Source organism: Podarcis vaucheri (genome assembly GCF_965113315.1).
Source record: "Podarcis vaucheri genome assembly, chromosome: 9".
NCBI lineage: Eukaryota > Metazoa > Chordata > Lepidosauria > Squamata > Lacertidae > Podarcis > Podarcis vaucheri.
The window spans coordinates 207635-235432 of NC_138767.1; the positions used below are offsets into that span (position 1 = coordinate 207635).

At 56.1% G+C, this 27798-nt stretch overlaps 1 protein-coding gene across 4 annotated transcripts; it reads left to right on the forward strand.

Moving 5' to 3' along the window:
* Nucleotides 1–304: 304 nt before the first annotated feature.
* DQX1 (DEAQ-box RNA dependent ATPase 1) lies at nt 305–22594 on the forward strand. Of its 4 annotated transcripts, none has more exons than XM_082238424.1 (12): nt 305–463; nt 1986–2343; nt 5083–5276; nt 6807–7182; nt 15200–15448; nt 16813–16912; nt 17174–17332; nt 17420–17611; nt 18984–19112; nt 19224–19414; nt 19715–19905; nt 21120–22594. In XM_082238424.1, the coding sequence occupies exons 2-12, from the start codon at nt 2020–2022 to the stop codon at nt 21313–21315; spliced, it is 2301 nt and encodes a 766-aa protein (XP_082094550.1). In that variant the 5' UTR covers nt 305–463; nt 1986–2019; the 3' UTR covers nt 21316–22594. The 4 variants fall into 4 exon arrangements, with proteins under 4 accessions (XP_082094550.1, XP_082094549.1, XP_082094551.1 ...); XM_082238423.1 differs by lacking the exon at nt 305–463 and adding an exon at nt 1051–1166; XM_082238425.1 differs by lacking the exon at nt 305–463 and adding an exon at nt 1081–1157.
* The last annotated feature ends 5204 nt before the right edge of the window (nt 22595–27798 follow it).

The window sequence follows — 27798 nt, forward strand, 5'->3', positions numbered from 1 at the left end:
GGTGTGTCTGTTTAACATGTATTTAAGCTCGAGTTATCCGAGTGTCATTTTTGCATCTTGTCGTCATTCAGTGCACACCTTTCGGTCTTCTCTACCACCAGCCTGGTAAGGAAGACGCCAAGTTTTTTTGTGACATCCATGAAATCTCCCACCATGAATAATTGGCAAAGTCTTTTAGGTGCCACCAGCCTCTTTGTTTTTCATTCAAAGATGAAGGAGTAAACGCCCCGTGCCTAGGGCAGCAAAGCCCAGGAGGCCTTTCTGCAGGTGGGGCTCCCCTCTGACGCATTCAGAGAGAGGCACCAGCCGGTGTGTGTGTGTGTGTGTGTGTGTGAGGATGCAGAGCAGGGAGCGTCCAGACCCAGTGAGAGCTTCGGGGTCAAGGAAGGAGCAAATCTGTGAACGGGGCCTGAAGCAACAAGGGGGGCCAGTGAGGTCTGATGGCTGGCAAGACATGATCTGGGTGAGCAGTGGCACTCAAAGCCTCCCTCCCTCTTTTCCCGACTATTTTAAATCGGCAGGAAGCCCCCGAGCTGCCCAAAGTCTCAGTCTGGGAGATGGCAACCCCTCAGCGTGCTCCTGACTGCAGAGCTCAAGGAAGCGAGCCAAGGAGCAGCTGGCACCGCAACGATGCCGCCTTCTATCTCCCTCCCTGCCTGCCTGCCTAGCTCGCTCCCCCCACCTCGCCTCCTGCCCACCTTGCCCAGCGTGTCCCGGGCATCAAGGCCCCTCCGCGCCAAGTCATGCGTCTCTGGGGCTCCGCGCTTGGGGTGTCGAAGGGAAGGGGCAGCCACAGCATTCCGGGGGGGGGCAAGTGGGCCACCCTCCCTCCCTCCCGGAGGCTCCTCCTTGCGCGCCCCGGGAAAGGCTGCGGCGAAGGGGCGCGGAGCCCGGTCTCCGGGGAGGGCGCCGGGGCCAGAGGTGCTGCTGCTGCTGCTGCTGCCAGCCCGTGCCGGCGCCGCGGGAGCCGCGAGGGGAGAGCCCGCCTTCCCCGCCCCGCCAGGTGTGCATGACGTCACAGGAGGCGGGGAGGAGACCGGAAGTGCCGCTGGCTCCGCCCCCCAGCTGGAGAGCCCGCCGTCCAGTCCGGCGGCCATTGGCCGCTCGCGGTCACGCGCCTGCGCCCCCCCTCCCGCTCCGTGGCCTGCGCGGCGCAGGTGAGACAGGTGAGGCCCGGCGGGGAGGGGGGGGTCCGGGGGGGGCGCCTCTCTCCGTCCCCGATCCGGGCGGGGCGTCGGGGGCGCAGATCCCGCTTGGCCGTGGCTCTGCCCGGGGGCGGGCGGGAGGCGCCGTCGGGATCGGGCCCCCCCCCTCCCGCCTGGGGCAGCAGCGGCCAGGCGCCCTCGGGGCGGGGGTGGGGGGGGTCTCCCCGGCTGCCGGTCTCTGCGAAGCCCCCCCCCCCGGCCAGCCGGCCTGGCTGACGTGTCTGGGGAGGAGGCCGCCCTGGGAGCTGCTGGCTGCTTGGCTCCGCCCGGCCCTCCCCGGCTGCCCCCGGCCTCTTCCCCTCCCTGCTCTCCCACTCGGGGCTTGGGCAGGGGGGGGGGACCATTCCTGCCTTGCAGCGGGTCGGGCTGGATGACCCTTGGGGGTCCCTGCCAACTCCACAATTCTAGGAGGGAAGGTGGTTGTGGGCATGGAGAATGGGCTCCCGTTGCTTCTCTCTCTCTGTCTCTCTGACCCCCATGCAGGGCCAGTGGGGGAGCTGAGCCCTTTCAGCTGCTCTCCCTTGGGGTCTGGAGGAGGGCAGGGAGCAGCCTTCTCCCTCTGTTGCCCACCGGGCACCTTGGCCCACCTGGAGCCATTGCACCAGCTCCCTCCTCCCCGCAGGTCCAAGAGATCAGAGCCGAGAGCCCTTTGTCCCTGAGGCAGAAGCTCCGCAGCTTCCCGTGATCTCGCATGCAGCGTCCCTTGGGTGGGCTTCCAGGGACCCCTTTCTGCACCCCTTCCTTCTCCAGCTCTTCTGACCCCTCCTCTCCTCTCGGCAGGTTTCCTGGGAGACCCTTCCTGGGCTGGACTGCCATGGCGGCAGCGGCAGCAGAGGACCCCTCTGGCCCCTTGGACCAGTCAGATGGGCTGAGCTCCCTCCTGGATGAGGAGGATGACGAGGAGGAGGAGGAGGGCGGCAGCGGCAGCCACACGGAAGGCCTGTCTGTGAGCGGCGAGGGCGACCTGGAGGTGAATCCTTACGACGGGCTGCCCTTCTCCTCCCGCTACTATGAGCTGCTGCGCCAGCGCCGGGACCTGCCCATCTGGGGCTGCAAGTTCCTCTTCCTGGAGCACCTGGAGGCCGGCAGCAGCATCGTCCTGGTCTCTGGGGGGCCGGGGGCTGGCAAGAGCACCCAGGTGAGGGGGCACCCGAGAGAGGAGAGGGGGCTCTGCTGCGGAAAGAGTGTAAAATATTGAAAGAAAAATAATATGCCTGACAGCCAGAAGTGCAGCTACAAGGAACCAGGCAGAGGGCCTTCTCGGTGGTGACACCCACCCTGTGGAACGCCCTCCCATCAGATGTCAAAGAAATAAACAATTATCTGACTTTTAGAAGACATCTGAAGGCAGCCCTGTTGAGGGATGCTTTAAATGTTCGATGTTTTATCGTGTTTTGAATATTCTGTTGGAAGCAGCCCAGAGTGGCTGGGAGGCCTGGCCAGATGGATGGGGTACAAGTGATATATTATTATTATTATTATTATTATTATTATTATTATTATTATTTATTCCCGGGGGTGGTGTGAGAGGCTCTCCCCTTCCTCAGTCCAGAGAGGCTGTGTGGGTGGCCTTGGGTGCTGTGCTGTCGTCGGAACTTGCCTGCTTACCTGCCCAGGTGTGCCCCAGGCAGCCTGAGGTTTGTCTCAGCTCTGATGCCCGTCAGCCCCTCCTTGACTTGGGCTTCCTGACAGAGAATGCACAAACTCTCTGCTGGCATAGATGGGGATATATCATCATGGGGTGCAGGGAGCTTTGTGGCCTCAGCCCTTTTCTTTCTTTATATATATAATTTATAAATTACATTTTCTGTTTTACCATTTTAAATTCTCATTTTACATCCTTAAGATATCAATGACTTTGCTTCTTCTCTTTCCATGGTTCATTTTAGATATCATAAATCCTGTATATTTTACAAAAAGCTATACCATTCAGTATTCCGTTATTGCATCTGTCAAAACTTGTTTACACTGTTGAATTGATCTTAACGCTGCCCGTGTTTTCAGCTGTATTTCACTCCTTTTCCTCTTGGCGGGGGCTGGCTTCTCCTTCCTTGCCTACAACCAGCTTTTGCCCTCGGCATGGGGGGGGGGAGCGCTTGGGAGCCAGACGGGCAGATTCCAGGCAGAGCCTCTCCTGACACGGAAGGAGAAGCCGCAGGGAGGTGGACTTTGGCCTGGGTGGGGCGCATTGGAAGCAGCCTTCCTCAACACGGAAGGACACCTGTTTGCCCAAGGAGAATCCTGAGCACCTGGCTATCTGGTATTAGCACAGCAGGGGGCAGGGAGGAATCTGAGTGGCGCTTGCCCTTTCTCATTGAAATTCCTGCTGATCAATAGCAGGCAAGAAACCCACCTTTGTAAATTAAGGAGAGCGTGCTGGATCAGGCCGGCACCCTGCTCTCCCAGGTGCCCCAGTGGGAGACGAGGGCAAGAGCACTTTCTCCCCTCCTGGAAACTTCCAGCAACGGGGGTTCAGAAGCAGACCCCTCACCCCCCAGCCATGGAGGCAGATCAATGTATAGAGCAGAGCTGGTAGAGGTGGCTCCCAGCAAGCAGAAGGGAAGTTCTGCTGGCCTCCCTGGGTTGGGGCCTTCCTGGCTCACGTTTAACAAGCCTCCCTGGGGAGACCTGGCGTCGGCTGTTCTTCTGTGGGGTGTTGTGCCTGAGGCACTAATGTGGAAGCACATTCCCTGCCTATGGCTTTGGGGAGGGGGGGTCCTTGCTGGCAGCTGGCAGCCCCTCCACCCAAGGATGATGGGCCTGCCTGTCATTTGGGGGCTGGATCCTGCTCATGTTTGGGTGTTTTCCCTGGAGCAAGGAATACCCAGCAGGGACATGATGCCACTCCTCAGATGCTGAAGAAAAAGGCTGGAGGGAGAAAACATCTGGAGAAACTTCTTGTGCACCATTCAAAGTGTTGGTGTTGACTTTAAAGTCCTAAACGGCCTCGGCCCAGTATACCTGAAGGAGTGTCTCCACCCCGGACACCGGGGTCCACCTCTGAGGGTCTTCTGGCGATTCCCTTGCTGCGAGAAGCGAGGTTACAGGGAACCAGGCTGAGGGTCTTCTTGATGGTGGCACCCACCCTGTGGAACGCCCTCCCAGCAGAAGTCAAGGCAATAAGCAACTATTTTACTTTTAAAAGACAACTGAAGGCAGCCCTGTTTAGGGAAGTTTTTAATGTTTGATGCTGTATTGTTTTTAATATTTGGTTGGAAGCCGCCCGGAGTGGCTGGGGAAGCCCGGCCAGACGGGTGGGGTATAAATAATGAATTATTATTATTATTGTGTTAGAAGCAGGGATAAGAAAGCTAAGAGCCACGGGGCTTCTGGAACCTAGGTGGTGGGCACCGAAACTGAATGCCTAGGCACTTCTTCGTTTTTCTCTTTCTTTCTTTTTTGCTGCCAGGCTACCAGACCAGGCAGCAATTTCTTCTTCTTTCTTTCCCCCCTCTTTTTGCTGCTGGGCGAATCAGGCGGCCTGCAGGGTCTTTTGCGGCTGGCTGTGTGTTCTCTGCTCAGCCCCATAGTTGAAGACAGCCGTGCCTCTTCTGAGTTCCAGCTGCTGGAAACCACAGGAGGGGGGAGTGTTGCTCTGGAGCTTTCAGATCTCCCTTGGGGAGGGGGGGATCTGGTCAGCCACGGTGAGAGCCGGCTGCTGGTCTAGATGGGCCCCTGGCGGGATCCAGCCGCCTGTTATCAGGTGGTTATAAGCTGCTCCGTGGCCTTCAAGAGCCTCGGCCCCTCCAGGTGGAGGATTCTGGGCTTTCTCCATGGGTGCCTGGGCAGGGTGGAGTCCAGAATAGCACCACCTGGAGGGGAGGGGTAGCCAAGCCCCACCTGGCCTGACCTCACCTGTCGCCCCTCCCTTCCCCAGGTGCCCCAGTGGTGTGCTGAGCACGCCCTCTCTCTGCAGTTTGCTCCCGGCCAAGTGGTTTGCACGCAGCCCCACAGCCTGGCCGCCCTCAGCCTGGCCTTGCGGGTGGCGGACGAAATGGACCTCAACGTGGGCCATGAGCTGGGCTACAGCATCCCCTACGAAGACTGCTGCACCTCCGAGACGCTGCTCAGGTGAGGGGCAGGGGCGTTCCTTGGCCTGCCAGGCCTGCCTCCCACTTGGGCCTGGTGCAAAGGGAGCCAGGCAGGCTTGAGGCTTGAAGGGGTCCCCAAAGGTCATCCAGCCCAGCCCCCTGCAAGGCACAAAGCGCAGCTGACAGGTGTCCACCCAACCTCTGCTTAAAAACCTCCAAGGAAGGAGAGTCAGCCTCCATCCGTGGGAGTCCTTTCCACTGTTGGACAGCTCTTAGCACCAGAAAGTTCTTCCTGATATTGAGTCGGAATCTCAAGGAAATAAGCAACTATCCTACTTTTAAAAGACATCTGAAGGCAGCCCTGTTTAGGGAAGTTTTGAATGTTTAACTCTGTATTGTGTTTTTAATATTCGGTTGGGAGCTGCCCAGAGTGGCTGGGGAAACCCAGCCAGATGGGCGGGGTATAAATAAATTATTATTATATTATATTATTATCTCCTTTCCTGTAACTTGAAGCCATGGGTTCAGATCCTGCCCTCTGGAACATCTTGAAAATGGCTGCCATACCCTGCCCCAGCCATGCAGAAGGAAAAGGGGCAGGGCTGGGGGAGCCCAGAGGAGAGGAGCACCCCAGACCCCCCCAGCACCCAGCACCCGGCCCAGAAGGAGCCGTCCTGCTCAACCCACCCCAGGCTCTGGGTAGCCCCTAAAGAGAAGACTCGAGCGACCCAAGCGCAACCCTTTGGGCACCTCCCCCCCCCGCCTCTGGCTAGCTCCTCTGACACACAGGTGAAAGGGAGGCTGAAGTGAGGGGTGACCGTGCACCCACGGCTTCTGCCACCCCCTCCCCCTTCTCCCATCTCTGGGTCACCCAGGAGCCTGGAACGGCAGCAGGAGTCAGCCTGGGCAGAACTGGATTGGCAAGTCAGCCGGACAGAAGGACACAGTTGCTCATGGAGAGTTTGAGGGAGACGGAAAAGAGAGATCCTGACTAGCTTGAAAAGCAAAGGGCGGCGGCGATGGATGAGGCCCTGCCTAATGAGAGGCCTCAGGAGCCCCAGAGGAAGCAGTGTGAGGCAGCAGCAAGAAAAGCAAACGTTCTTGTAGGCTTATTCTAGAAGGGTGGCGTCCAGATCAAGGGAAGTGACAGTCCTGCTCTCTTCTGCCTTGGTCAGGCCACACCTGAAGTCTGGTGTCCGATTCTGGGGACCGAAATTGCAGGAGGATGTTGACAAGCTGCAATGTTTGCAGAAGGGGGCAACCCAGATGGTCAAGGGTCTGGAAATAAGCCTTCTTTGGAGGTTTTTCAGGAGAGGTTGGGTGGTCCTCTGTCACTGGCCCTTGGGGGTCAAAATCCCCAATTCTTTTATTCCCCAGTGTGGTCCCTCCTCACCAGCTTCTGCCATGAGGCTCTTGAGAGACCTGCCAGGAGGGACCAGTTATTCAAAGGGCAGGGTGGTCTTGAGTCTTCTGCCTGCTCAGGAGCTTCAGCAGGAGAACGGGGGGGGGGGGGAATCATTGAGGGCCCTGCCCCCCGGCCCCTGCCCACCAGGCGCCTTGTGGCTTGCAGGTTCTGCTCGGACGAGGTCCTTCTGCGGGAGATGACGTCAGACCCTCTGCTGCACCAGTACGGGGTGGTGGTCCTGGACGAGGCACAGGAGCGGACGGTGCCCACCGACCTCCTCCTGGGGCTGCTGAAGGACGTGCAGCGCCAGCGCCCAGAGCTGCGCCTGGTGGTGGTGACTGAGCCGCTGATGGAGGAGCCCCTGCGGCGATTCTGCCCCGATGCCCCTGTGGTGCGGGTCCCGGAGCCCAGCCCAGCCCCCCGCCTGGCCTGCAGGCAGCCCCTGCCAGGGGGGCACATCTTGGCCGCCTGCCAGGCCGCGCTGGAGCTGCACCGGCGGAGGGAGCCTGGCGACGTGATGGTCTTCCTGGCCAGCAAGCAGGTGGGGCTCGCGGGGCTGCGGGGCTCAAGGCGTCCATGCCCCCCCTCCCTTTCCAGTCTGGACGAGGACCCAGGCAGGCAGAGAGCAGGAGGGGTCCCCCGAATGTGCCAGGCCTTGCCTTAACCCCCGAATGCAGGTTTTGGGTTTGGGGGTGTTTCTGGCCCTGGCTAGCTCTCCCTGGGGCTCAGGGAGTCTCTGCAGCTAGAAGGGCCTTTGACAACTGTGGCTGGTTCTTCACCTGCGGCTATTCCTGGACCAGGGAAGCCTTGCCAGAATAGTCCTTATTTCAGGACTGGATTCAGGGCCAGATTCAGGTTTGATGCGGCCCTCAGCTACTGAAGGTGATGGGGCCCTTTCTATGTCCAGCTGTCCTTTGTCCACAACAAATGGCTGCTGTTTTTTGTGTTGAATAGATGCTAGGTGGTCATTTATGCAACCAGCCCTTGCAGAATGTCAGCACCCTGTATATAGAAAGGAGCAAACCAGGGATATTTGAGGGAGCAGGCTAGCAGGCGGGGGCCAGGACTTACATCACAGGAGCCTACACAACACAAAACACGGTTGCTGCCTGTAGGTTTCATTTTATTTGTTTTTTATCTTATATTTACACCCAGGTTTTTTTCTCATTTAAATTTTTTAGGGGGCCCCAAGAGAGTGGGGCCCTAAGCTAGAGCTTGTTGAGCTTATACGTAAATCCGGCACTGACTGGATTACTGCCGTGCGCTCTAGATGGAGCTTCCCTTGTCCTGGATTCAGAAGCTGCAGTGAGTGCAGAATGCTGCAGCGCGATTGCTGAGCGACTCCTGGGCTCAGAGATTGCGCTGCTTGGCCACTTGCTACTGGGCCCAGTTCAAGGAGTTGCTATGAGCATCTAAAGCCCTGAGCAACTTGGGAACAGTTTACTTGCACGTGCCCGTTGGCAGAACTGGAACCAGTCCAGGTGCCCCTTTCTGCCCTGGCAAGAACTCCAGAGTTTAGTGCGGCAGCTTCTGCACTTTGGAACTCGCTGCCTCTTGATGCCAGGCAGGTGCCGCCACTCTCCTCTTGGGGGCACCTGCTAAAAACTTTAAGGTCTAGGCAAGTCTACTTGGTTGTTTTGAATGCTGATGCCTCTTAATTTTCTTGCTGGTTTTTAATTTTTTGCATGGCCTTACTGTTTTGTTCTCCTAAATTCTTTGAGGTTTTCTACCATTAAGCTGTATATCCATTTTATGAAATGTCAGGGGTTCAGGAGCAGAGGCGAGGGCAAGGGAGGAAACAGAGAGCGAGGGGGAGGAGGCAGAAGAAAGGATGAGTGATGACGACGACCCGAGATCTCCGAGCCTTTCCAGTGAATCAGAAGATTCACAAAAAGGAGCACCAGTGGCCAGGGCAAGGGGGGAGACTAGGGGGACACCCCAGGAAGAAAGAGCCAGAGGGGACTCAGAGGGGAGCAGTTGGAGATCGGGACCAACGTCACCGCCAGAGAGTAGGAAAGAGGAAGAGCGCCAGGGAGCAAGCGCTGGCAGCTCGCAACAGGAGGGAGGGCATGAGTCAGGAGTGGCCACACCTTCATCGGGGAGCGAAGTGACGGTTAGACGGAAAGTGGAAGGTTGGGCGCGCGCGCCAAGTTCAAATGCACAGGAAGGTGGCGCAGTAGGCAGCCCGGAAAGGGAGCCAGGTCCTAAAGCCCGGCGCAAGGAGACAGGAGAGTCAGGGGGGTCAGCGTCAGAAGAATCCCGGAAGGGAGAGACCCAGGGGGGCAGAGGGACCCAGAGGAGAACTGTCAGGCGGAAAAGGTGGAGCAGGGCTAGGATATTAAGTTGGTGCGCAAGGGGCGGAGACTCAGACGGAGCTTCGCCGATCTAAGCATAAGACGTAGGGTTGCACGCAGCAGCTCGAGAATGGAGACTGTAACTCAATAAAGACTTTTATTTAACAATCGCTGGCTAGCGTGATCCTCTGTGAGCTAGGATCTGGAAGTAACCCTGACAGTAAGCTCCGTCTCATCAAATTGTGGGCATCCACGGCCTCGCGGAGAGGAGGGAAAGCGGGTGCCTACAAGAGAGCTCACGAACGGCAGACAATATGACGGCCGAACAGCAAATAACGGAACTCAGAGAAGCAGTTTCACGACTGACTGCCGAGGCGCTGGCGTCCAGGAAGAGAGAGGAGGAAGCAGCTGCCGCCTACAGGGATCTCCAGGTCAGGTTGGACGTGCTTACGAAGCAAGGGCAACAGACACCCAAATCAGAGGGGATTGGGTTGGGGAGACGCACAGGCGGTCTAGTCTCGCACTTCGATGGGAATTTGCAACAGTACCCCAACTTTAGAGCAGACGTAATGTGTGCACTGCAACTACTGCACAAAGACTTTAGAGATGAACAAGAGAAAGTGGGGTTCATCATGTCCCATTTGCATGGAGACGCAAAAGCATGGCTGCGCAATTTGTGGAGAGATAAGGATCCTGCGCTCCAAAATGCGGACGCCTTTATCAAAGCGATGGATGGCTGTTTTTTATCAAGCATTGACGTGGATCTTGCCCGAAAGGAGGTGCATGGACTAAGGCAAGGGAGGGCCAGCGTAAGGCAGTATCATGCCCGCTTTTTCGCTTTGGTCAGTGCCCTGGAATGGGACAGAGATTCGGCTCCTGTCAGAGACCTTTTTTGGGAGGGCTTGCACAACTCGGTTAAAGATGAGATTGCGAGGGGGGAGAGACCCCGGACCACGCAGGAGATCGTTCAGAGGGCGCTGGCGGTGGGGGTGCGGCTGGAAGAACGTCCGTGGAGCAGGGACGAAGGGCGCAGCGGGCGCGAACCAGCCAGGGGCTCCTCCTTCCTTCCCAGAGAAGCAGCGCGTGCGCAATCCACGCCTCCAACAGGGGGAGGGGTGGAACCGATGGAGGTTGGGAGTGCAAGGGCTCAGTCAGCAGCCAGAGCCCTAGCACCGGCAGCAGTGAAAGCGAAGCCTCCTAGAGGGACCAGGAAGTGTTATATCTGCGAGGATCCAGGGCATATGGCGAAAGAGTGTCCCCGGAGGCTCCACAAGCACACTGCAGCCTCAGCAATGGTGACTGCAGCAATGCAGCACGGAGAACCACAGCAGGGAAACGACGATGTCTGGCTGGAGGAAGAGGCACTGGGGCCCAGCCAGACGTGTCAGTGAAGCAGTCCCCAGAGAGTTTACCGCCCATGGACCCCCTCCCGCCCAAGCCAGTAGTGAGGCTCACCGCATCGCTCCAGCTACCCAATGGAATCACCATGGACGTGCCAATCACCGTCGACTCGGGAAGCAATGCAGACTTCATAGGGCAGGACTTTGTCGACCGGCACACTATACAGTTGCTGCCTGCCACGCTGCCCCTGCAGGTTGTCACGGTGGATGGCAGGGAGCTGTTAGGGGGGCAAGTGGTGAAGCAGACGCCACCTATGGTGCTGCGGCTTGGAAATCACAGGGAAATCATCAGCTTCAACGTCACTCAACTGTCGGACACGCCTATTGTATTGGGCATGAGTTGGCTGGACAAGCACAGCCCGACGCTGGCTTGGTACCAGAGGCAGCTGACCTTCGGCTCTTCCTTTTGTGCTGAACACTGCATCATGCCTCAGCAGGAAGGGGAGCAAGAGGAGTCACAGCTGCTGCTAGGCACGCTGCAAGCGATTCCCCACAAGTACGCAGAATTTTTGGAGGTTTTCTGCGAGAAGGAGGCAGACAAGCTACCCCCCCACAGACCATATGACTGCAAAATTGACCTGCTGCCGGGGGCGGCGCTGCCCAAAGGGAAGCTGTATTCCATGTCTGAAGACGAACTGCAGGAACTCAAAGAGTTCATAGATCATAATTTGGAGCGCGGTTTCATCCGAGAGTCCCAGGCAGCGGGGGGCAGTCCTGTATTCTTTGTGAAGAAGCGAGACACGCCCCAAAAAAGACTCGTAGTGGACTACCGCATTTTGAACAGTGTCACCAAGCCATCGGACTTCCCCATGCCCCGAATCGACGACCTCCTCGCAAAAGTACGCAAGGGCAGCGTGTTCACCAAGTTGGACCTGCGAGGGGCGTACAACCTGATTCGCATGCGGGAGGGAGATGAGTGGAAGACAGCCATGTTCACGCCCCTGGGCACCTACGAATATAGAGTTATGCCTTTTGGATTGCAAAATGGCTCCCACGTTTTTCAAGCTTTCATGCATCACGTGTTGGCGGGGCTCCTCTACAAGACGTGCGTCTGTTTCTTGGATGACATCCTGATCTTTTCGGAATCGCAGCAGGAGCATGACAGACACGTCAGGGAAGTGCTGAGCAGGCTCCAGCAACATAGGCTTTACGCCAAGCTGGAGAAGTGCCAATTCGACGTGACGGAGGTGGATTTCCTGGGCTACAAGTTGTCTGACAAGGGGCTCGCCATGGACAGCGCCAAGGTTCGAGCGGTGTTGGATTGGAAAAGCCCACGCAACCGGAAGGAGGTCCAACGGTTTGTCGGCTTCGCGAACTTCTATCGCAAGTTCATCAAAGGCTTCGCTATGCAGACAGCGGCCATCACGGACACGCTCAGTTCCAAGAAAAAGAAATTCATCTGGACAGCGCAGGCGGAGCAGTCTTTTCAGGCACTCAAGCGTCTTTTCGCGTCGGAGGAACAGCTGCTTCATGTCGACCCCAGCAGGCCGATGAGAGTTGAAACAGACGCCTCGGACAGGGCCGTCGGAGCAGTCCTGCTGCAGAAGGACCCGCAGGGGGTTTGGAGGCCCGGAGCGTTTTACTCCAGGAAGCTCAGCAAGTCCGAACAGAACTACACCATCTGGGACAGGGAGTTGCTGGCTATTCATGCAGCGTTCAAAGCATGGAGGCACTTCCTGATTGGAGCCAAGCACACGGTGCAGGTCTGCACGGACCACAAGAATCTGGAGCACTGGCGCACGGCACAGTTCCTGAACCAGAGGCAGATACGTTGGGCTGAGTTCTTTGCGAACTTCGACTTCCGGATAGAGTATGTCCCGGGGGACACCAACATCATGGCGGACGCGCTCTCCCGTAAGCCACAGTATCTGGAGGACGCCACGCCAGTGGCCGCCATGCACATCTTCGCACCAACAGTGTGGGCGTGCGCTGCGGCGACAGTGGACCTGGAGGCGGTGCGACGAGCGTTGCAGAATGACTCCTTCGCGCAAGCAAAGATGGCAGAGATGCAAAGGGGCACGGCAGCGACCGACGGGTTCCAGCTGAGAGATGGATTGCTCATCCGCAAAGGGGCCATCTACGTGCCGGGAGACGAACTTCGCGCCAAGGTACTGCATCAGCTGCACGACGCGCCCACTGCCGGGCACTTTGGCAAGGAGAAGACGGTGGAATTAGTCGCCAGGGATTTCTGGTGGCCCGGAATGAGAGGGGAGGTCGCGGACTATGTGGCGAGGTGCAACACCTGCCAGAGGGCCAAACCAGTGCACAGACCGCCGGCCGGACTGTTGGAACCGCTGCAAACTCCGGTCGAGCCATGGGAGAGAGTCGCCCTGGACTTCGTCACGGATCTGCCCAGCTCGAGGGGCAAGACGGCCGTGCTGGTGGTGGTGGACTTGTTCTCCAAGATGGCACATTTCATCCCGTGTGCGAAGGTGGCCACGGCGGAACAAACCGCCAAACTGTTCATAGACCACGTGTTCAAGGTTCACGGTCTGCCACGGTCTATTCTGTCCGACCGCGGGAGGCAGTTCATCTCGAATTTCTGGCAGAAGCTGATGGGCTTCCTAAACGTCAAGATCAACCTGGCGTCGGCGAGACACCCGCAGACCAACGGGCAAGCGGAGCGGGTCAATGCCATCATGCAGCAGTACCTGAGATGCTATGCGAATCAACAGCCTGCGACGTGGGTGGATTACCTGCCGCTCGCCGAGTTCGCCTACAACAACACGAAGCACGTGTCCAGGGGGGTCACGCCGTTCTTCGCCAACAACGGGAGGCACCCCAGAACCTTCCCGGGACTGGAAAGACTGGTGGAGGGGGAGCCGCAGACAGCAGATGCGTTCGCGTCGGAGTTGCAGGAGGTCCACGATCAGCTGCGGTGGCACCTGGAGCTGGCCAAACACGCATACAAGGTGCAGGCAGACAAACACAGAAGGGTTGGTGAAGAGATCCATGTGGGAGACTGGGTCTGGTTAGCAGCCCACGCAGTGCCGGCCAGGTCGTTGGCCAAGAAGAAACTAGGGCATAAGCAACTGGGGCCCTACCAAGTCGAAGAGCAGGTCAACCCGGTGGCCTTCAGGCTGGCGCTTCCGGAGGGTTCCAGAATGCATCCGGTGTTCCACAGATCGGTGCTCACTCCCTACAAGGCACCGCACAGGTTTCAGGAACCCGGAACGGCGCCGAGTCCGCTCCGAGAGGGAACCAGGCAACGGGGAGTGGCACAGGAGGTGCGCCTCAACGAAGTCACGGAGATTTTGGACTCCAGATGGGGGGAAGAGGGGGTAGAATACCTTCTCGCTAAGGAGGGCACCCCGGCCAGTGCCAACAGCTGGGTGCCGGGCTACGCTTTAGATGAACCTCTGCTCAAGGAAGAGTTTCATGCCCTCTTCCCCCATAGGCCAATGCCAGCGGACTTTTTCGACGACTGGCTTTTCACGCCCACGCTTTCAGCCAGCACGTTCCGGGGGTTCGACTCGGATGAGGAACCGACACGAGACGCCCGTTCCCCGGAGGGGTCGCCCTCGGGATCTGCTTCAGAACCCTCGTATTGGTGGGATGATCGACCGGAGGAGCAGTGGCGCAGGAAGTGGCTGGAGGGTCCAGGACGAGCAACGCCTCCAGAAGGAAGCGAGGGAGAGACGGACATGGACGTTTTCGAGGACGACCAGGGTCTCGAGCACGGCGGCACAGAGATGGAAGCAGAGGTGACCGTCGCCGACGAGAGCAGGGAGGAAGAACCGGAAGACTTCGGATGGAGGCCCGCCACGGGAAGTGAACTGTACCCGACATTCGTCCCTTTGACACTGCAGCACCCAGTTCCCGCACCGGAAGGAGGGGAGGGGGGAAGAGGGGGCTTCAAGGGGGGGATGGATGTCAGGGGTTCAGGAGCAGAGGCGAGGGCAAGGGAGGAAACAGAGAGCGAGGGGGAGGAGGCAGAAGAAAGGATGAGTGATGACGACGACCCGAGATCTCCGAGCCTTTCCAGTGAATCAGAAGATTCACAAAAAGGAGCACCAGTGGCCAGGGCAAGGGGGGAGACTAGGGGGACACCCCAGGAAGAAAGAGCCAGAGGGGACTCAGAGGGGAGCAGTTGGAGATCGGGACCAACGTCACCGCCAGAGAGTAGGAAAGAGGAAGAGCGCCAGGGAGCAAGCGCTGGCAGCTCGCAACAGGAGGGAGGGCATGAGTCAGGAGTGGCCACACCTTCATCGGGGAGCGAAGTGACGGTTAGACGGAAAGTGGAAGGTTGGGCGCGTGCGCCAAGTTCAAATGCACAGGAAGGTGGCGCAGTAGGCAGCCCGGAAAGGGAGCCAGGTCCTAAAGCCCGGCGCAAGGAGACAGGAGAGTCAGGGGGGTCAGCGTCAGAAGAATCCCGGAAGGAAGAGACCCAGGGGGGCAGAGGGACCCAGAGGAGAACTGTCAGGCGGAAAAGGTGGAGCAGGGCTAGGATATTAAGTTGGTGCGCAAGGGGCGGAGACTCAGACGGAGCTTCGCCGATCTAAGCATAAGACGTAGGGTTGCACGCAGCAGCTCGAGAATGGAGACTGTAACTCAATAAAGACTTTTATTTAACGATCGCTGGCTAGCGTGATCCTCTGTGAGCTAGGATCTGGAAGTAACCCTGACATGAAATAAAATGAGATAGTGAGTTCTTGGGGGTCTTTGTGGGGGCAGCGGAACAATGTTAGGGTCGGGGGGGGGGGTTGCCTTTCAAGTGGGTTCCCTAGACCCCCGGGTATAGATAGGGCGGTATATAAATTCAATCAAGAATAGTAATCATAACAGTTTCCTGGGTAGGCGGCTTCTGGGCTGTCCCTTGAGTTCCTGCAGCTGAATATATTTTTCTTCCCCCCCCCCCTTGCAGGAGATTGACGAGTGCTGTGAGGCCATCCGGTCGGAGGCCCTGGCCCTGGACCCCGGCCTGGGGCCCCTGCTGGTGCTGCCCCTCCACCCTGGCGTGGGCCGAGACGTCCAGCGGCTGTACGAGAGCAGCCAGGAGCAGCCCGGGGGGGTCCGGGCACGCAGGATCGTGGTCACCCACTGGCTGGCGGACGCCGGCTTCTCCATGGGGACCGTCAGGCATGTCGTGGATGCCGGGCTGGAGCTGCACAGTGTGAGCCGGGGGGGGGGGGAGGCCTGGGAGCCCCCCGGGAGGAGCTTTGGGGGGTGGGGAGGAGAGAATTATAGTTGGGGTGGTCCTGGCTCCTCATCCATATTGCTGTCTTCTGCAGCAATCACAGAAAGGTAGCGTTGAAAGGGGACCCCCAGGGTCATCTAGTCCAACCCCCCACATTGCAGGGAACAGGCAGCAAAGGGTCTCCCCCCTTGATCTGTCTGCACAGGACTCCCCTGGGTCCATCTCCTGATGTGGTTTTTTAATATATATAATAATTTTATTAGTTTTCAATTACAATCCAATAATAGCCTCATTATAACTGTACCAATTTATGATACAATTATTAACACCAATAGTTCAAATACCAAATTATATCATTTAGATAAGGTGCCCCCCCCACTCTAGAATTGATGGCTTAGTTATTTGCTTTATTTCTGCATTCCAAAATCTTACAAATTTCCATTACATTCCGGTCATAATAATAATCCCTCATACAACAACTACAATATTAATAACTTCTATTCGTGTTGACACGTTAAATGACACTACAAGTGAGGCACTCAAACTGTATCCTTGCTCTTCCTGAGTGTGGCAGTTATTCTCTCCAGGATGTTTCTTCCTGTCCTTGTAAGATGTTGTGTCTTCCTTTCCCCCGGTTGTTGCTGTTCGCCATCATGCTTTGGGCGGAGCTGATATCCCATTGTTGTTCCATAAATTTCTCCATTGCTCCGTCCCATGTTTTGTTGTTTTGCAACTTTAACAGCAGCTACAAAAATAACTCTGTCCCAATGAATAACCTGTTTTCACCATTTTCCCTCTCGGCCTGGGAAGAAGAGTGGTCTGTCAAACTGCAGATGACTCAATAAAGAACCTTATCAGTTCCTTGGCAAGTTCACAGACTCCTTTCATTCTTCCATCCAACTGAAGATAAATGAGCAACAATACTTCCAATTAAATTAAATTAAATTCCAAGTCCTCTTTAGGGTTATTCAGTTCACTCCGTAAATAATAAAGGATGAGAAAGAGTCAGCTCTAAGTTTCCATCGTAAACCTTTTGCAAAATAGAGCTTCCCTTCTCCCCCCTTTTTTGCACACACAGTTCTATTTAATGTTATATTCCATATCTATAACCCAATTTCTTCCGTTCTCACTTGTACAAATATAATTTGAACTAAACATTCAGAGGAGGATTGCCAAATCATCAATGTAAACTTTAAATAAAGAAACTGTAGGCTCCCCTCCCACCCGCACCGTCTTCTGCACCGAATGAAGTTTTATCTCAAATTCAGACCTTAAAGTCCTTGCGGTTGTTTTTGTCCCGCATTGATTTTCTGTCTCCTGACGTTTTCTCTCCTGGGCAGGTTTACAACCCGCAGATCCGAGCCGAAGCTCAGGGCTTGCGCCCCATAAGCAAGAAGCAGGCCGAGGCGCGGAGACTCAGGGCAGCGGGGAGCCCCCCAGGTAGGCGATGCCTCCTTCCCCAGGGCCTCTGGGGGCTGTTCTGCGGAGACCCTGGGTCTTCATGGACCCCCAGGGGTCATCCAGTCCACCCCTGCAATGCAGGAATCTCAGCAAAGGATCCTTGCTAGGTGGCCATTTGACCTCTGCTTAAAAACCTCCAGCGAAGGTTTTTGGGTGGGGGTGGAGAGCAGCCTCCTTCTCTTCCCCAGGGACTAGAGTCTTGACTCCGCCCGCCTCACTGCCCCCTCCTGTGCCCGGCAGGGTCCTGCCTCCGCCTCTACTCGGACACCTTCTATCAGCAGCGCCTGCCCCCCGTCCCTCCGGCCCCCATCACCGAAGCCAACCTCAGCCGCCTGGTCCTGCTGCTCAAGAGGCTGGACATTGCCGACATGGGCCAGTGCGACTTCCTGGACCGGCCAGGTATGTCTGGGGGGAGGTGGGGGGGTCTGGTGGGGCCCCTGCCCGCCAGCCGGCCAAGCTCAGCAGGGCTCTCCTCTCCCTGCCCAGCCCCCGAGTCCCTAATGCAGGCGCTGGAGGACTTGGACTACCTGGCTGCCCTGGATGACGATGGGAACCTCTCTGAGGTGGGCATCATCATGTCAGAGTTCCCCCTGGACCCCCAGCTCTCCAAGGCCCTGCTGGCCTCCTGCGAGTTTGACTGCGTCCACGAGATGCTCACCCTGGCCGCCATGCTGGCAGGTAGGTGGAGCCCTGCAGGGGGCGCTGTGGGGCCTCCTCTTGCAGCTCCAGGGACCTCGGAGGGAAAAGGTCGGGCCGGCACTTGAACTCGCTCCCCCAGGAGGCAACGATGGCCACCAGCATGGAGGGCTTTAAATGGGAATTGGGCCAGTTCATGGAGGAGAGTTTTCGCCACAAGACTCTTCTCTGGCTCCATCACTGGAGGCAACAAGGCTGCTGAATCCCCGTTTCTGGAAAGCGGGAGCAGAGAGCTGCAGCGGCCCTTGGGTGCTGCTTTCTCAGAGTGGGCATTTGGTTGGGCCCCCTTTGGCCTGGCACTTTTTCTGCTCTTGTGGAGCCTCCAGGTCCAGGCGCAGTCTATCTAGATCTCTGGCTTCTTGAGGGGATTTGGGAACTGTGAGAAGAGCATCCTTTGCTCCTCAGGCCCTCGTGTCAGACCCCCTTCCAGCCTCAGGTGCTGCCACTAAGGCACAGAGAAACAGAACGGTCGGGGCACCTGGCCCAGCCGTCTGCAAGGCAGGAATTGCAGCAAAAGGCATTCCCTGAAGGGATGAGAATAAATGCTAGGAAAGGCGATATTTGTTAGATATTTGCTAGTTCAGCAGAGTGCATCCCTCTGCAGCTTAAAAAGAAGCTTAGATGGGCTAGTTTTAGCCTTTAAGTAATCCAGGATGCTTTAAGGCAGACTGGATTCTCCAGGGATTTCCCCCTTTCAAAACAATAGTCACACAAACAGTTTCTGTTGCAGAATAACAGATACAGCAGCTTTCTTCAGGCAGGCTTAAAATGATAATTCAATTACAAAAACCTACCTTTTTTGTAAAATCTGACTTTTAGAAAACATCTGAAGGCAGCCCTGTTTAGAAAAAAATTTAATGTTTGATGTTATATTGTATTTTTAATATTCTGTTGGGAGCCACCCAGAGTGGCTGGGGAGGCCCAGCCAGATGGGCAGGGTATAAATAAATTCTTGTTATTATTATTGTTATTGTTATCATTTATTATACTGAAGTCTGGCTTAAAATGGTGTCTGAGCACTGGAGCTCAGACTTAGCAGGCCTTCTCACGTTTCTGGCTGGGTGGAAGGTGACGAAAGAGACCCGCTGTGCCCGGGCAGGTAGGAGAATATCTATCGCTACGCCCTGTGCCTGTCAGGGCACAATGGGAGCGTCTCTCGCAGAGTTCTCTCTAGCAAACTTACAAGAAAGCACTCCGAGCTTCAGCTCCTGTCCTGTGCCTCTTTGGCAAAATGTGAATTGTTGGTTTGGCGTGCCCTTGAAATACCCCACATTCCCCAAGGCGGGGGGCAGGCGGGCAGGCGATGGTGGCAGGGACCTCACTGGCTCTCTCTCTCTCCCCCCCCCCCCCGCAGCCTGGCCCTGCTTCCTGGCTCCAGAGGGGGCGCGCTGGGAGGAGGCCCTGGCGGCCCGGCAGCGGAGTCTTCTGCACCCGGCGGGGGACCACTTCACCCTCATCAACGTCTTCAATGCCTTCCAGCAGCGTGAGTTTGCAGAGGGGGCGGGAGGGACCAGGGCGGGAGGGGAGCCTTGCTGGGGCCCCCTCTCAAGGGGCGCAGCCAGGAGAGGCACCCACACCCTCCCTCCCTCCCCAGAGAGCGACCCGGAGAGCTGGTGCCGGAAGCATGGGGTGAGCGAGGCGGCCCTGCGGCTGGCGGGGGCCGTGCGGGCAGAGCTGCTGGAGGTCATGCAGCGCATCGAGCTGCCCGTCTCCCCGCCGGCCTTTGGCAGCGACAGCAACGTCCAGCGCCTGACGCAGGCCCTCATCTCGGGCTTCTTCCTCAAGGTACGGCTGCTGCCTCAAGGAAGCACAAGGGAGCTCTGGGCTGGGAGAGCCCCGCAGAAGGCTGGCCCTCAAGCAGCCAGGAAGGGGGCCCGGGGGGGCAGGCAGGGAGGCTGCAGCCCAGGCTGAGAGCCTTGGCTATCTCTGAGCCCAGAGTCCCTCTAAGGTGGGGGGCTCCACTCTGCACCCCATCTGTTGGCTAGACATCTCCCTGGGACTGCCTGCAATCTCTCCCTGCCTGGGCCCTGGGGAAAGGGATGGATCCGTCCCTTCTTGAGCCTCTGCTTCCCCTCCCGCTTCCAGGTGGCCCGCGACATTGACGGCTCCGGCAACTACCTGCTGCTGACCCACAAGCACGTGGCCCAGCTGCCCCCCGGCTGCTGCTACCGGCTGCGTCGCCCGCCCCCCCGCCCCCCTCCCTGGGTGCTCTACCACGAGTTCACCATCTCTCAGGACAACTGCCTCAGCATCGTCTCCGAGATCCAGCCAGAGATGTGAGCATCGGGGGGGGGGGGCTGGGGGTGGCAGGGCTGTTGACGCCATTCCTTGGCCATGAGGACTAGGACCTTGGCTTTTCAGAGCGGGTGGGACTGCAGGCCGTGGGCCAGCTCCACAGGGACGCCTCAGCGCTGCCTCCACTTTAGAGGAGGACTGGAAAGAGCTCCTGATGGCGCCTAGCTGGGATGGCTCTGCTCTGCCTCCACAGCTGCAGGCAAAAATGCTTCTGAATCCCCGTTGCTGGAAACTGCAGGAGGGCAGAGTCCTGCTCTTGCGCTCAGATCCTGCTTATGGGTTTCCCTTTGGAGGCCTCTGGGTGGCCACTGTGGGAGAACAGGGGCTAGGTGGGGGTCCCCTGTGGACTGAGACAGCAGCCAAGCTCTTCTGGCATTCTTATGGAGCCTCCAGGCCCAGAGGCAGTCTATCTAAACTCCTAGTTTATTTGGGGTATTTGACCGCTGAGAGACCGGGATGCTGGACTAGACGGGCCCCCTGTGGCTCCTACACTCTGTGGCCCAGGAAGCAGCAGCAAGGGGGGCTTAGGCAGGGTGGGGTGGTAATAATCATGATTTCCCCCACTCTGGACGGCTCTCAACAGAATATTAAAAAGACGATAAAACATCATTAAAAACTTCCCTAAACAGGGCTGCCTTCAGATGTCTTCTAAAAGTCAGATAGTTGTTTATTTCCTTGACATCTGAAGGGAGGGCGTTCCACAGGGAAGGTGCCACTACCAAGAAGGCCCTCTGCCTGGTTCCCTGTAATCTCATGTCTCACAGTAAGCAAACCACCAGAAGGCCTCGGCGCTGAACCTCAGTGTCTGGGATGGACAAGGGGGGTGGAGACGCTCCTTCAGGTCTACTGGGCCAAGACCGTTTAGGGCAGGCTTCCTCAACCTCGGCCCTCCAGATGTTTTTGCCCTGCAACTCCCACGATCCCAAGCTTTGCAGGACCAGTTGTCAGGGATGATGGGAAATGTAGCCTCAAAACATCTGGAGGGCCGAGGTTGAGGAAGCCTGGTTTAGGGCTTTCAAGATCATCACTAACACTTTGAATGGTGCTCAGAAACATACTGGGAGCCTATGTAGGTCTTTCAGGACCGGTGTTATGTGGTCTCGGCGGCCGCCCCCAGTCACCAGTCCAGCTGCTGAATTCTGGTAGACTGTGTCTGTTCCTGCCCTCCCTCAACTTGGATCCTTTCTCCCCGCAGGCTGGCAGAACTGGCACCCCAGTACTACCTGAGCAACTTGCCCCCCAGCGAGAGCCGGGAGCTGCTCCTGGAGCTGCGTGAGAAGCTGGCGGGGGCCTCAGAGTCGCCGTCTCCGCCTCCATCCCCGCTGCAGGACGAGGGGCCTCAGGCACCCAGAGCTGGCGAGGACACAGAGGACACCTGCGTTCTGCAATGAGCCCAGCAGGAGCACCGCTGGGTCCGGATTAAGCCCAGGCCCTGGAGGAATCCTGTTCCCAGGGGTCAGAGGAGGGTCCCAGGCCTGGAGCAGCAGCAGCACTGGCTACTGGTGTTCCTGGGTGGCAACACCTGCTGCCCTTTGACGCCAGAGCCCCTGGCATTCCCTGGGCATGGGAGAGGGTGGGCAGGGGGCCCAGGAGGCAGGTCCTGCTGTACTTTCGCTGTTGGGCGCTCTGGGGCAGACTGCGGGGAGCCTGGCTGCTCTTTCCGGGCCCCCCCAGAGGCGGGTGGCAGCCAGGTGGCGCAGCGGAGGGCGGGGGTGGCATGGCCTTATGGGTGGAGGTGTGCCGTGGGCTCAGGGCTCCACTTCCCCCTGGCTTCTCATTGGCAAAGGTGGCAGAACCCCAGGCAGACGGCCAGGTCTGCAGAGGCAAGGCCAGGCTGGAGGTGGGGCAGGCGTGTCTCCTTGTGGGTCCTTACTCCCTCCCCCCTTGCTGGGGAGTGGGCAGCAGTGGGGTCAGTGGGTCTGGGCAGAGCTTCATTCTCACTTGTAGCAGGAGACTTTGCTCTTCCTCCCCCCTTGCCACGCAAGCCGTGCACCTGGGAGCTGTTGGGGGGGTCCTCTTGGAGGCTCCCCACAGCCATGGGGCAGCTTTAGCAGAGGGTGATGCCCTGCCCCCTTGTTTTGGGACTCTTAGGGTTGGCTCTTCCTGAAGTCTTTTCTTAGCTCTCTGCTTTTACTGCTGCCTTATTGGGGGGGGGGGGGCAAGATGGCCCTTGAGTGGCTGCTGAGCTTTTTACGGACTCTTTGCACCAGGGGAGCAGGTGGGTGTCTCTCTCAGTGGCGGCCACGATCCTCATCCGCAAACGTTGCTCCCGAACTGTTAACTTTAGAGAGGCTCTTTCTTGGGATCGGGGCAGCCCTGTCTTCTGTCAGTGCCATTTGTGGGGTGCCTGGCACCTGGCGCCCCCACCTTGATTCTTTCTGGCCTAGAATGTGGTTCACCAAGCAGAAGAATTAAAAGATACCTTTGGAAACACTGGACTCTGTGAAATGCAAGGTTGAATTCTGATCCCCCTGATCCCCAAAAAGGAGCTGAAGGCGCAGGAAAGGCGGTGCCAAAATGTGGGGAGAATCTCAGGCCCAGAGGGCTGAATACAGCCCCCTCCCCCCAAACTCCATACAGACCCTGCTTTGCCCCCTCCCCTGGTATTTTGCCTGGCTGGAATATGCCCTTGAACTCTTTCCTCCCCCAAATAAATTATTTTGTTTTGTTTGTGTGGTGTACAATGATAAATAGTAACCAGTGAGCCCCCCCCTTCTCCGAAGATGCCGGCATCTGCTTTGCATGCAAGGGTCCCCCAGTGTTCATCCAGACGCTCCCACCATCGCTAATGGGGATTACTTGGGAAGGGGAAAAGACCTAGGCAGGCAAAGGGTCAGCCGCGGGGAAGAAAGCTCTGGTTTAGCCCGGACCAGCCTAACCTGGGGCTCCCGCCTGGCTCCCCTCCCTCCGCCCCAAAGCGAACAGGACGGGGACGCGCAGGAGCCGAGACCGAGGAGCCCGGGACGCGGACGGAGGCGAGAGCTGCTCCTGACCCCTCGACGCCCGCTTGGTGCCAGCAGCCCGTCGGGGAAGAGGGGCTGCGGCGCCCCGAGCCGGGAGCAGCGGGAGGCGGCACGGGGGCAGCCCAGCGTCCTCCCCGGGACCCCCCTTTTGCAGGGGGCGGGGGTCTCCCGGCAGTTCCTTCGGGGCTCCGGTGACGCCTTGGCGGGGGCGGCGCGGGGTTCCCCGACCTGAAGCGGGGCAGACTAGGCTTCGGGGAATCCCGGCCGAGGGAGCGCGTGAGTCACAGCCGCCGCCCCGGCAGGAAACCCTCGCCAAGGCGGAGTCTCCGGATCCTCGGCTGCAAAGGGACGGGCGCGGGGCGGCTCCTCAGGATTTGGGATTTCAGCGCCCCGAAGTCTGCCTTGGCCTTCCGCTCCCCTCGGCTCCTTTCGCGTATCTTGGAGGACTGCCTCGCTTCCCGCATTGCAGGGGCTTCGACTAGATGACCCCTGGGACCCCTTCCAACTTAGCCATCCTTTGTCTCTCTGAACTGGAGTGAGCCCCTTTAGGCTTCAGCCCCCTTCTGCAAACGGGAGCAGCAGCGTCCGGCTTCCTGCTTTAGGACCACGCTGGGCCTCTGACCGCGAGCAAACGGCGGGCAGAGACTGTCTGCCACGTATTGGTTGATTTGTTCGTTTGTTAAAAATAAAATGGCAGCAGTTTTTCCATGTGCCTGGCAAATGTAAGATCGAAAACTGCTGTGAAATTTCAAACACAACAGGCGAGAGCTCTGCGCAAACACTGCAAAATTCGCTCGGTGCTCCGAAAAGCCCATCCGAAGTGCGCGCCTTTAAAAAAATGTCAGTGCAATTGGACCCCGTGAGGGAGTCATTCTGCCACGGAGGATATTCCTGGAGGGGCGGCTGGGAGTAGCCAAAGGGCACTGTGGGCGGGTGGGGGGGGTCCTCAGGAAATGGACTGCCCCATAGGAAAACGGGGGAAGGGAGCCTTCCCTGTCTCTCACTCCAGTCCCAGAACACTGGGAGCTTCCTAAGCCACGAGTGGGACCTAGAATGGCTCCCAGGGAGGAGGGGGGAGGAAAGGAACCTCTCCCTGGTGAGCTGCTGCCAGTCCAAGTAGCCCAAGGGGTCCTGGGCTTTGAAGACACTCGAACTCAGGACGCAAGGGAGAAACGTGCTAAGAGGAAGGCACACTTGGGAAACCCTCACCATGATCAACTCCTGCCTGGAAACCTATGTCTCCAATGTAGAAGGACGTGTGGATCCAGAATTGGCCTCCACAGTCACTTACAGACTCACTGCTAAGACCATGTTCATGGAAGACCATCTTACTGGGCTATGAGGGATCACCAGAGAAGAAGAAAAGACAGGGAGAAGATGGCATATTCCATGCACGTCTTTAATTACCCAGTGGTAATTAACTGAATGATAATAGGCTAAATATTTTGGAAAATTGTTTGCTTGTTATGAACTTGGACACCTCTTAAGACATAACAAAATTCCAGAAATTATTTTAATCTTGTTAACTATTTTAACCCAGAAATTCCTGGTTTCAGGGGGTGCCCGGAATATGCGACTCAGACTTGTGCCTCCTCCTGAGCCACATCTCCATCACGTATCTGTCACACAGACACTTCTTATGCGTGGGAATTAGGTGGGTGACCTGTCCTGGAGGTGGGCGGGGTTGTAGAAGAGGTTTGTAGCTTGGGGGTGCTCCTGGATTCCAACTTGTCACGGCAGTCCCCATCCTTGGGGTGCTTTGTTGTTGTTTAGTCGTTTAGTCGTGTCCGACTCTTCGTGACCCCATGGACCAGAGCACGCCAGGCACTTCTGTCCTCCACTGCCTCCCGCAGTTTGATCAAACTCATGCTAGTAGCTTCAAGAACACCATCCAACCATCTCATTCTCTGTCGTCCCCTTCTCCTTGTGCCCTCCATCTTTCCCAACATCAGGGTCTTTTCCAGGGAGTCCTCTCTTCTCATGAGGTGGCCAAGGTATTGGAGCCTCAGCTTCACGATCTGTCCTTCCAGTGAGCACTCAGGGCTGATTTCCTTCAGAATGGAGAGGTTTGATCTTCTTGCAGTCCATGGGACTCTCAAGAGTCTCCTCCAGCACCATAATTCAAAAGCATCAATTCTTCGGCGATCAGCCTTCTTTATGGTCCAGCTCTCACTTCCATACATCACTACTGGGAAAACCATGGCTTTTACTATACGGACCATTGTTGGCAAGGTGATGTCTCTGCTTTTTAAGATGTTGTCTAGGTTTGCCATCGCCTTTCTCCCAAGGAGCAGGCGTCTTTTAATTTCGTGACTGCTGTCACCATCTGCACTGATCATGGAGCCCAAGAAAGTCAAATCTCTCACTGCCTCCATTTCTTCCCCATCTATTTGCCAGGAGGTGATGGGCCCAGTGGCCATGATCTTCGTTTTTTTGATGTTGAGCTTCAGACCATATTTTGCGCTCTCCTCTTTCACCCTCATTAAAAGGTCCTTTAATTCCTCTTCACTTTCTGCCATCAAGGTTGTGTCATCTGCATATCTGAGGTTGTTGATATTTCTTCCGGCAATCTTAATTCCGGCTTGGGATTCATCCAGCCCAGCCTTTCGCATGATGAATTCTGCATATAAGTTAAATAAGCAGGGAGACAATATACAGCCTTGCCGTACTCCTTTCCCAATTTGGAACCAATCAGTTGTTCCATATCCAGTTCTAACTGTAGCTTCTTGTCCCACATAGAGATTTCGCAGGAGACAGATGAGGTGATCAGGCACTCCCATTTCTTTAAGAACTTGCCATAGTTTGCTGTGGTCAACACAGTCAAAGGCTTTTGCATAGTCAATGAAGCAGAAGTAGATGTCTTTCTGGAACTCTCTAGCTTTCTCCATTATCCAGCGCATGTTTGCAATTTGGTCTCTGGTTCCTCTGCCTCTTCTAAATCCAGCTTGCACTTCTGGGAGTTCTCGGTCCACATACTGCTTGAGCCTTCCTTGTAGAATTTTAAGCATAACCTTGCTAGCGTGTGAAATGAGTGAAATTGTGCGGTAGTTGGAGCATTCTTTGGCACTGCCTTTCTTTGGGATTGGGATGTAGACTGATCTTCTCCAATCCTCTGGCCACTGCTGAGTTTTCCAAACTTGCTGGCATATTGAGTGTAGCACCTTAACAGCATCATCTTTTAAAATTTTAAACAGTTCAGCTGGAATACCATCACTTCCACTGGCCTTGTTATTTGCAGTGCTTTCTAAGGCCCATTTGACTTCACTCTCCAGGATGTCTGGCTCAAGGTCAGCAACCACACTACCTGGGGTGTACGAGACATCCATATCTTTCTGGTATAATTCCTCTGTGTATTCTTGCCACCTCTTCTTGATGTCTTCTGCTTCAGTTAGATCTTTACCACTTTTGTCCTTTATTATGGTAATCTTTGTACGAAATGTTCCTTTCATATTTCCGATTTTCTTGAACAGATCTCTGGTTCTTCCCGTTCTGTTGCTTTCCTCTATTTCTTTGCATTGCTCGTTTAAGAAGGCCTTCTTGTCTCTCCTTGCTGTTCTTTGGAAATCTGCATTCAATTTCCTGTATCTTTCACTATCTCCCTCGCATTTTGCTTGCCTTCTCTCCCCCGCTATTTGTAAGGCCTCGTTGGACAGCTACTTTGCTTTCTTGCATTTCTTTTTCATTGGGATGGTTTTAGTTGCTGCCTCCTGTATAATGTTGCGAGCCTCCATCCATAGTTCTTCAGGCACTCTGTCCAGCAAATCTAAATCCTTAAACCTGTTCCTCACTTCCACTGTGTATTCATAAGGGATTTGGTTTAGATTGTATCTTACCTGTCCAGTGGTTTTTCCTACTTTCTTCAGTTTAAGCTTGAATTTTGCTATAAGGAGCTGATGATCTGAGCCACAGTCAGCTCCAGGTCTTGTTTTTGCTGACTGTATAGAGCTTCTCCATCTTTGGCTGCAGAGAATATAATCAATCTGATTTCGATGTTGCCCATCTGGGGATGTCCATGTGTAGAGTCGTCTCTTGTGTTGTTGGAAAAGCGTGTTTGTGATGACCAGCTTGTTCTCTTGACAGAACTCTATTAGCCTTTGCCCTGCTTCGTTTTGATCTCCAAGGCCAAACTTGCCAGTTGTTCCTTTTATCTCTTGATTCCCTACTTTAGCATTCCAATCCCCTATAATGAGAAGAACATCCTTCTTTGGTGTCACTTCGATAAGGTTTTGTAAGTCTTCATAGAACTGGTCGATTTCAGTTTCTTCAGCACCAGTAGTTGGTGCATAAACTTGGATTACTGTGATGTTAAAAGGTCTGCCTTGGATTCGTATCGAGATCATTCTATCATTTTTGAGACTGCATCCCAGTACAGCTTTCGCCACTCTTTTGTTGACTATGAGGGCCACTCCATTTCTCTTACGGGTTTCTTGCCCACAGTAGTAGATATGGTAGTCATCCGAACTGAATTCGCCCATTCCCGTCCATTTTAGCTCACTGATGCCCAGGATGTCAATATTTATTCTTGCCATCTCATTTTTGACCACATCCAACTTACCCAGGTTCATGGTTCTTACATTCCAGGTTCCTATGCAATATTTTTCTTTACAGCATTGGACTTTCCTTTCGCTTCCATGCATATCCACAACTGAGCGTCCTTTCGGCTTTGGCCCAGCCGCTTCATCAGCTCTGGATCTACTTGTACTTGTCCTCCGCTCTTCCCCAGTAGCATGTTGGACACCTTCCGACCTGAGGGGCTCATCTTCCAGTGTCATAACTTTTATATGCCTGTTGTCTTTGTCCATGGAGTTTTCTTGGCAGGGATACTGGAGTGGCTTGCCGATTCCTACTCCAGGTGGATCACGTTTGGGGTGCTTATGCCCAACTTATTTGCCAGCTGCAGTCATTTCTGGA